The 8954-nt window shown below is 38.1% G+C and overlaps 2 protein-coding genes across 4 annotated transcripts; one reads left to right on the top strand and one right to left on the bottom strand.

Moving 5' to 3' along the window:
- Nucleotides 1-603: 603 nt before the first annotated feature.
- Nucleotides 604-5038, bottom strand: wdr54 (WD repeat domain 54). 2 transcript variants are annotated; one of them, XM_041786440.1, is made up of 11 exons: nt 4967-5038; nt 4398-4671; nt 4035-4097; nt 3788-3854; nt 3631-3687; nt 3426-3553; nt 3161-3261; nt 2702-2864; nt 2524-2598; nt 2333-2435; nt 604-1102 (listed from the first exon to the last, which is right to left on the bottom strand). In XM_041786440.1, the coding sequence occupies exons 2-11, from the start codon at nt 4620-4622 to the stop codon at nt 1089-1091; spliced, it is 996 nt and encodes a 331-aa protein (XP_041642374.1). In that variant the 5' UTR covers nt 4623-4671; nt 4967-5038; the 3' UTR covers nt 604-1088. The 2 variants fall into 2 exon arrangements, with proteins under 2 accessions (XP_041642374.1, XP_041642373.1); XM_041786439.1 differs by having other exon boundaries at nt 604-2435.
- LOC121509226 (uncharacterized protein C2orf81 homolog) lies at nt 4995-8174 on the top strand. 2 transcript variants are annotated; one of them, XM_041786437.1, is made up of 5 exons: nt 4995-5077; nt 5766-5846; nt 6591-6843; nt 7018-7227; nt 7327-8174. In XM_041786437.1, exons 3-5 carry the CDS (start codon nt 6604-6606, stop codon nt 8098-8100), a joined length of 1224 nt encoding a protein of 407 aa, XP_041642371.1. In that variant the 5' UTR covers nt 4995-5077; nt 5766-5846; nt 6591-6603; the 3' UTR covers nt 8101-8174. The 2 variants fall into 2 exon arrangements, with proteins under 2 accessions (XP_041642371.1, XP_041642372.1); XM_041786438.1 differs by lacking the exon at nt 5766-5846 and having other exon boundaries at nt 5039-5077.
- The last annotated feature ends 780 nt before the right edge of the window (nt 8175-8954 follow it).

Raw genomic sequence — 8954 nt, 5'->3', positions numbered from 1 at the left:
TTTCTTGGTTTGTTCGAATTGTTTCTTTTTTGTATTGTGTCACAGTAAATGACTTGAAATAAAGGTTAAATAAAAAGATTCTTTCCCATTAAAAAGATGTAACAAAATGTATAAGTTCCATGAACATTATCAATGTAACATAAAGTGTGTGTGTGTGTGTGGTGGTGGTGTGTGTGTGTGTGGGGCAAGCACATAAAGATCTATTTAACTGCAAAAAAAAATAAAGAGTATATCAATTTTTGAAGTTTGTCACAAGTAGAGTGGATGCAACAGGATAAAGGATGTTTAAAGTAAAAAAGAAAGTGGCTGATGAACTAAACAGAAAAATTAGAAGCCCCCCCCCCAGATAGTTGCGCTGATATTGCCTGGCATGAGTGGCCTGTGTTTTGAGGTCTGCTTCATGTGGCTTATCAAAATGTGAAGTTGCTCCAGTAATGTCTTTCATTCATCATGCCTTAGACGACTCCACCCTGCCCTCTATTGAACCTCATCATCATTACCCTGCTCAAAAACATTAATCCACGACTCCATCTAGTGGTGACATTTTTAAACACAAGAAACCCACAAACACCACAGCTTTCTCTGAACAAAGAAACGGGTATATCAGAAAGCAAAATAGAATACTTTATTTTTAGAGTTACATCCACAAACATGAAAATCTTTGTACATAAAATATTTATAGAAACTGTTACACATTATTTCTGCATTATTTCTTTAATGCTAATGTCCTTACATATATAATAACAGACATGTCTTTAAACAATGCTCATTTTTAAAAACATTCCTCCATCCTTACATCTTCCTAACTTTATCATGACTAGGTGGTTTTTGACTCCCCTCTTTTGGTCATCTTATACTTTCAGATATCCATCAAACCATTATAGTTTTTCACAATTGCAAGGATACTTTTCTCAAACTCTTCCTACCTTTTCTCAAAACATTGAACACAAATACCAGTTTTTTTTAAGCTATTTTCACAAAACTTCTTAATCTGTGTCTTAATCTGTCAAAATCACACAATCATCTCATCAAAACAGTCCTTACTGCACTCAGAATCAAACTTTGTTCTCACATTGAAGACACTGCAGTCAAAAGTCAGACACTAAAGCAAAACAGAAAACACTGAAGTCAATGGGAAAAGTTATTTTTTTTAGTCAGTGATAAGACAGAAAATAGTTGGTAATTAAAACAGATGATATAATACAGAAGAGATTTTCTGCATCGTTTCAAAACTCAACATTACTCAGGCCTTCATTAGGTTGATTAATCATAGCAAACAACACTCAAGGGCTGAGTACCAAAAATGTTGGGATACTGTTGGAATTAGAAGAGCAGACAGTGGTGTGTGAGAGTCATGTTTTCTTCTTCTGGTTTTGTTTGTTGTTTTCTCTTGAGAAATATTTACAACTCAGTCAGAGTTTACATATCTGATAGTTTTCACTCCATGAGAAAGAACTTTGTTGATCACTCTTAATTGAATTTCATCTAAAATATCTAGAGATGCACAATATTGGATTTTTGCTGATATCTAATATGCCAATATTAACAAAATTATTTTAGCTGATACAGATATCTAAATGTAGTCGGTCCCAAATCTACAGTCCTTGAAACCCAAAATTTAAAGTCTGAGGATGAATAAATCAAAAAATCCACTTTAAAGTGTAATGAATGATGATGAATGAAGAAAGGCTTCAGCTGGTGTTGGTCTTGTTGGTCCAAACTAAAATTCCACTAACATACTTACTGGTATGGCCAATATTTACAGCTGATATAGGCAAATTTAGAGCCAACATATCTGCTGTCAATATCATACTATATATCATGCATCCCTTGAAATGTCTGTTCTTGGTGTTGGTCTTCCTCTCCATCTTCAGCTTCTTCCTCGTAATCCTCTTACATAAACTCCTCCTACTCAGATAATTCACTTTTGCTCTCTGAACTGGTGTAATTTGGTCCCACATCATCAGAGACAAGTGTTTTCAGTTTTGACCGGCTGTGTTTAAAAGGTGACAACTGTGCTTTAATTGTGCCTAACTCCTGCCACCAGTGGTTACTATTCTGCATCACAAGCACATTACAATGCAAATTGTGTTTTAGAGAGTGACATTGTGTTTATAAGTTTGGAAAAAAAAATGGGTTTTGCAAATTGTGTCTAACTAGGAAAAGTGTTTCAGGTTTGGCAACAGGGCGGCTGATTGGATAAATTGTTTTAACTAACTGGCCATTTGGTTTGGGGAATGGGAAAACGTGTTTTAGCAATTGTGAAAAACTGTAATACACTTTTCCTCAATGAGATTAAAATCCTATGTCTGTGTGTAACGAATAATCTCACTCAGATCATATCCCGTCACTGCAAAGGCATAACCATCACCGTCACAGAACTTGGCCCCGCAGATCTGTGTGTCTGTCACACACTCATTGTGCAAATGTGCAACCTAAAACAAAAGAGAAAAAAGGACAATGTTATCATAATAAAGTTGTGTCATTGTGGAAAGCTTTGTATTTAATTTTAAGACCAGTGACCTCCACACTGTTGGTCTCTGGGGTCAGTGTCAGGTGCCACACCCTGACCAGAGAGTCCTCAGCTGCAGAAAGGAGCTAAAGCACAAAAGCATAATGATCATGGTTAAGATCAAAATTATAAACTGTTGGTAAAAAAAATAATGTTGTTTTTCTTATGGATAAGGTTTAAGAAACTTACTAGCCCTGAAAAAGGTGCAATGTCCAGCGAATATATCCAGCGAGCATGGGCATTGATTTCTGCATGCAGAATTCCTGTCACAGCCTCATAAATACGGATCTGGCCTGAACCATAACCTGCCACCACTGTACCTTTCCACAGCTTGACTGATGAACATGTCATACTGAGAGCGGTGAGGAGGATGGAGCATCATTTTCATTACGGAAAAAGATGAGATAATGGACATTGGATTAGATTGAGGAGGTGAAATAAAGAAGAAACAAAGGGCAGTGGAAAGCATTGAGAAACATTAAGTAGAGTACATTAATGTTATTTTGTTTTTAAATAGTATGACATAAAGAGGAAACAGGATTATAAAGGAAGATTAATATGAAAGATGATGGGTTATAATATTAGTTTGCTACCATCACTTTAGCTTAATTCAACCTGCTACACCAAAAACACTTGAATATATCTTACTCAAAACCAGCAATCTTATTAAGCAGCTGAAATTCCTCCCCAGACTTCCACACACACAGACTGCCCCCATCATCTGCACTGACCAGATCAGCTATACACTCCTGATGGGAGGGAGACAGACAGACAAAGGGATTATGCAAACGATGAAGCATTTGTTTTTCCTAGAAATATTACATAAGTAGGAATTTACTCAGGTACGTGGAAAAATTAGAGCTACCCTGTTCTGGCACAGACAGATCATGGACAGTGAACAATACACCCGTACCTGGCTGCCAGAACACTCTGAGGCCAAGTCTGTGATGGGCTCCTTATGTTCTTCTAGCACCTCAGACAGTGTGATATTACTGCCTTTACTGGGAACATCAAATACTAGGATGGATCCAGAGGAAACACCTGGAGAGAGACAGAAACGGTAGACTGAGGAGCTTGTATTTTGATATTTTCATACATTAAAACTTTGCTCTACTTACCAACACATATATAATTCTGCCACACTGCGGAAATCCCTCGAGCAAACACGGCTTGAGCTGGGACACAAAAAAAGTTATGTGAATGAACTACATTTTTGTAAGACAAACAAAACCCCTTTATTACTTGATATGCAGAGCACCTAGTGTGTGAATTCACCTGTAGGTGTTTCCGGAGTATCCAATGCATGCCAGTACACCATGATAGAGCCATCAGATTCATACATCTGTAAAAAACAACAAGTGAATAAATGAAAAATAACCTTATCTGTAAAATTAACCAATATAGAATTCTGCACTTTCATAACATACAATGATAGATCTTATAAGAATTAGCAGAATTTACAAAGCTGTCCTCTAATCTGACAGCTACTTATGGCTGCAGCAGATACATTTGAAAAACACACCTGGATGCCTTTCTGAGAGGTCACCACAAGCAGGTCACGAGAGGGCAAAACACAAAATGCAGCCTATAAATGAAGACACAGGATTTTGTTATTTTGTAATCCAGGCACATGAAAGTCCCTTTGCAACAGAATGAAACACAGCAGGCCAATACTTAAATAAAGTAGGTGTAGTTTTAAATTGCTCTTGAAGTTTTGTGAGGTGGTGGGGTTTTGTTAGTGTTGTGATCCAGAAGACTAAATTCCAAACTTCTAATTAGCCTGTGTGCCATATGAATGGTGGACTCATATAGCATAGAAGGTAAGTAGAAGTTCATTTGATTAAAATGCTATATGCCAAATATCAGTGTATCACTGTGGTCTAACCTGCATGATGAGAGATGTACTTGTGGCGACGTTGGGCTCCTTCGACTGAAGCTGACGATGAGAGTAGTTGAGGCCGTCCCAGGAGGCGCTGACCATGTTCACCACATTAGCGTGAACCACGGTGAAGTAGGTGAGGCGCCGCGGGGCGATGCGCTGCACGCTCAGGTTGTTGTAAAGCGACGAGGCGCTGTTTTTGATCTGGATGCTCTTCTCCTTGTGATACATGATGCAGTCTTCTCTGCACGGCGTAGTCTTTTAAATGGTAATGGATGATCTGCGAGTAATAGAGGAAAATAAAGAGATACGTTTACGACGTGAAGCAGAAAAAGAAATAGCACACACCGTTATCTGCGAGAGGTGAAGTAAATAGGTAATGGCAACCCTAAATCCCAAACATTAGCAGTGAGCTAAGACTGTTAGCACACGTCGCCGAAGGTTAGGGCAACGTAACTGCTATGACAAATTAACACGACAGGCTTAGCCTCCGTCTGCTGTGTCTTTATCGACCAATACAATTTAAGCAAGCGTAAATGATACAGATTTATAACTCGTGTTGACAACAGGATTACCTTCGCGTCCTTCGCAGCCATAGAGACAACGTCGTCTGTACGTATAACGTCACCCGTGCGTGCTGTGCTGCTGAGCAACCGAAGAGCACAGAGTACAATGGAGGATCTGAGGTAAGGTTTTAACATGTTGGAGCAGAAGTTTTTGGTTTGTTTAACGAACTAATAACAAAATAAATCGCCATTTAACGTATGATTACTACCATAGTACGACTAACATGCAATGATTAGGCTACATTTTACGCGTCAATTAATAGATTCATGGCATAAACAGGTGTTGTTGTCTTGCAAGTCTTACGTTCAGTATCAACTTGAAGATTTCTGTTTATGTTTTATGTGGCTTTTAAAGTTTTAAAGTTTAGTTTAAATTAAAATAAAAGTTGGCTACCTTATCGTGACCCAGCTAAAGACTCATCATCAACATCAGGAGATGTAAATGTGTATGTTTTTATCTAATCCACTAGAGTGTGCTCGTGGATACTATATGATAACACGGTTTCACTCCTACTGCCTAAGGCAGGGGTCATCAACTACATTTGTACAAGGGCCAGATTTTGTCTTGACAGGTGGTTTTGGGGCCACACTTTCAAATTCACTAAAATGAAACAATTATTTTGGTCAAAATAACATTATTGTATTAGTATTTGTATTCTGTTTCAAAATGTGCGCAATGGACAATTGAAATATTTTACCTACATATCTCTAGGACTGCAATGGTGTCCATCACTAGGTTTGATGCTAATATGCTTACATCCAAGTACTCTTGCCTGATTGGGGAAACAGTTTTTGTTTTGATTCTCAGACAGGAAAATCACTCTGTACAAGAGCCCGAAGTGAAACTTGATGCGGAAAACTGCAGATGTGATCAGGACTGGACTGATAAGTATGTGTTTATCATGCATCATATTTGCTAAAAATAGCTGACTAGTGTTTTTCTGTTTAAAAAAAAAAGATCAAACATTTAGTTTTTATTATTTTAGGGTTAATTTAATAACTGTGGGGATTTAAAGATATCCCTCATACCACAACACCTTTTTCCTCCTCAGATTTTCTGAATGAATCATCAACCTTTGGGTTGCCAGATAGGGATGCTGTTATTCCCTTTAAAATTGTTTTACTTTTTCCTTCATATATATATAATACTTAAAGTGTAACTAAACCATCAGAGCACTTTTTAGCAGAAAAAATATATACTCTATATTGAGCTTAACTAGTGTTGCTGAATAGTTCAGATCCAACACTCAAGATTTAAGCAAGAAATTTTAGATCTTAATTTTGTGTAAGAAATGTGCATAGTGACTGTCCTCTACAGGTTGAAACCAGACTACTGTCGCTGAATATTTCTATTCCCTGAGGTGTTACTATCTGGCTTCATCAACCCTTTGCCCCCATTATTTACATGAGCAAGCCCTGATGTGATTTTTGAAGACACTGCCTATAGATTTTGGGAGAACATCAGTTTGCACTGCACCATAATCTTAAAAGCCATCTGATAATCTGGCTTTTGCTAACTTTGGTCTGAAAGGAGGATCAGCCAAAAATCAGCATGATTACTGTGTAGTGTGTGGCCCACTTTAGGTACCCTTTAAATATATATCTACTATTTGCTTTTCATATTCCTTACCAGGATCTGAGCCAACATGCCCCGCTCAGCAGTCAAATCCCAAGCTGACAAGCGTCAACGTAGGCCATCTGTCCAAATGACCACACCTTCAGTAGAGAACATGGAAGATGAAGCAGTTATATCAGGATGCTTAACTAAGGCCCAATGGATAAGCCAGTTGATCCAGGAGGATGCAGATGAGACAGTAGGGGAAATCATGGAGGACCTGTTAAGCCGAGTCATGGAAGGATGTTTCAAGGTGTACATCAAAAACCAGGTAAATCTTAGAATATACTTTTATTTTGATTTCACTGGAAAGGTAGAGCTTATTGATGTTTGGGGGGACAACATGTAAGGTCTTTCATTCTTTTTTCATCCATTTTAGCCACACGTGTTAGTTGTACGGTATATTCATTATAATAGATCTTCTTTTCCTCTCTTTACCCATAAGATGGCACCTTTCTCCACATCCTGGGCCAAAAGCTACCACAAACAGACTGTAGAGCAGAAAATCATGTGCCTGGATGAAAGAGACATACCAGAGGAAGTAGCTGAAACAGAAGATTCAGAGCCTCTGCCTACAATTTTCGACAGCTGGGCTCAAGGATGTGTGCTTGTAATTCAAGGTCCTACACAACAACTTCACCCCACTCAGCAGCAGGTGATGTTGAAATATCACTGAAAATCTTCTCTTAGAATCTGGAAAAAAATCATTATTTGAACCCATCTTTATATCATATCTCAAAATCTGTTTCTTCAGGTGGCTGATATTAAGCACATCCCACCACAGGTGGACCCAAGTCCAAACCAACAATGCAGCGCAAAAGCTCAAAAAAGAAGTTCCCCAAAGCAATCTCAGGATCAAAAGAGTCCAAGGAGACCCCTCACAGATGAGTGTTGTAAAGTGTTTACTCCTCACCCACCACCAAAACTTATTAGGAAAAAAATACAGCCTGTAAATCTACCTCCTAAGCCAGTTCAAAGTAAATTGCTGCCACCTCTGTCCTGTTCAGCAGAGAGAAGGGATGGAGAGGTAGGCAGTAAAAATACACGACATTCGATTTCTAGTCACATGACTGGGTCATTTTATCAACAAAAGATCAGCAAACCCATACCAAAGCTTGATCCCTCCTGCCTGCCTCAACACTGCATCTTTCCTCAGTATGAGATTGTGGATGAAGACTGCACTAAACCAGTCTCTAAGAAACCAAGTGGACTATCCAAGCTTGAACCAAGGAAAACTTCCCTGAAGAACTTGACTAAATCTACAAATAAACAAGAAGGTATGGTTTCCTCTGGGCCTTTAAGATTGGACACAATGGGTTTGGCCAAAGGTGTTTCTCTCCTGGATTCTCAGACAGTTGACATGAACTCTCTCAAGTTAAATCTTCCTGCCTTGTCTACCAATCTGAAGCCAATACGAAGGGATGTAGTGGTGCCGATGTTTTCTGTTGATCAGGTTACCACAGGTCTATCACCTCAGGTCACCCACTGTTTCAGTTCAACAACTGTGACCACTGACGATAAAATGTAATAATATGTATCAGTAGCTGTATCAAGAGCTGAGTGAGCTAAAAGTTTATGAAATAAAAAGATCTTTTTTTATACAAGTACACCCTAACCTTAGCTGTGAAAATATTTTGACTCCATGTACTCTATCAAAATGTACACAATTGATACCGTGCAATCTTAAATGAAGATACACGGTAGTTTTGTGTATAACTGACTGTGAAAACAATGAAAGCACTTTTTATTGCATTACTCCATAATTTTCGTATCTTTAAAAAAGCTATTGTGTTATTCTTGTGCCTCCCAGGGTTTCCTATTTTTGCATCTAAATCTAGTTTCACACCAAACCTAAGTACAAAGCAATCCATATAATCTAAGAAAGTCATTGCACTTAAACTTTTAGCTAAACCTGAAAGCAATCAGTTAATGTAATTCATAAACATGTGATAGAAATGTGGCCATACGAGCTCACATATACAGCTGTACATTTTAGTTATTAAAGTGAGAAATATTTGTATCCATGTTACTCACAAAATTGCCAGTAAAGGCTGTAAATAAGTTCACTAATAGTCCTACACAGTCCAATCTTAAAATGTTTTTTTTAATTGCACTGATTTAACAGGGTTATCATTGAACTGAGTTTCTATTTTAAAAATGTAGTTTGTGGCTCTGGTAATTTCTATGTTAGACAATAACAGGTTTTCTTTTTTTTTCAGTAGCCCATTGCAGTGGTTCTCAAATGGTGTGGCAAAGCACACTGGTGTAGCTTCAGGCAAGTCTAGGTGTGCCTCTGGGAATCTTTAAAACCATATGTTAATAGCACAACTATACGACAACAGAAAGTACTCTAGCATGCCTTACAGCAGCTCTCTTGCATGA

This window comes from Cheilinus undulatus, linkage group 5, assembly GCF_018320785.1.
Source record: "Cheilinus undulatus linkage group 5, ASM1832078v1, whole genome shotgun sequence".
NCBI lineage: Eukaryota > Metazoa > Chordata > Actinopteri > Labriformes > Labridae > Cheilinus > Cheilinus undulatus.
The sequence above is the reverse complement of the archived record's forward strand: the minus strand, read 5'-3'. Positions and strand labels throughout refer to the sequence as shown.

What these genes read in the sequence shown, in the direction of transcription:
- wdr54 (XM_041786439.1), bottom strand. Translation starts at nt 4,622, where the DNA reads ATGTATCACAAGGAGAAGAGCATCCAGATCAAAAACAGCGCCTCGTCG. An exon ending in TACTCCGGAAACACCTACAG is followed by an intron (nt 3,688 to 3,787) that starts GTGAATTCACAC and finishes TTTGTGTCCCAG; the next exon opens with CTCAAGCCGTGTTTGCTCGA. An exon ending in TTGCACCTTTTTCAGGGCTA is followed by an intron (nt 2,599 to 2,701) that starts GTAAGTTTCTTA and finishes TTTGTGCTTTAG; the next exon opens with CTCCTTTCTGCAGCTGAGGA.
- LOC121509226 (XM_041786437.1), top strand. Translation starts at nt 6,604, where the DNA reads ATGCCCCGCTCAGCAGTCAAATCCCAAGCTGACAAGCGTCAACGTAGG. An exon ending in AGGTGTACATCAAAAACCAG is followed by an intron (nt 6,844 to 7,017) that starts GTAAATCTTAGA and finishes TTTACCCATAAG; the next exon opens with ATGGCACCTTTCTCCACATC. An exon ending in TTCACCCCACTCAGCAGCAG is followed by an intron (nt 7,228 to 7,326) that starts GTGATGTTGAAA and finishes CTGTTTCTTCAG; the next exon opens with GTGGCTGATATTAAGCACAT.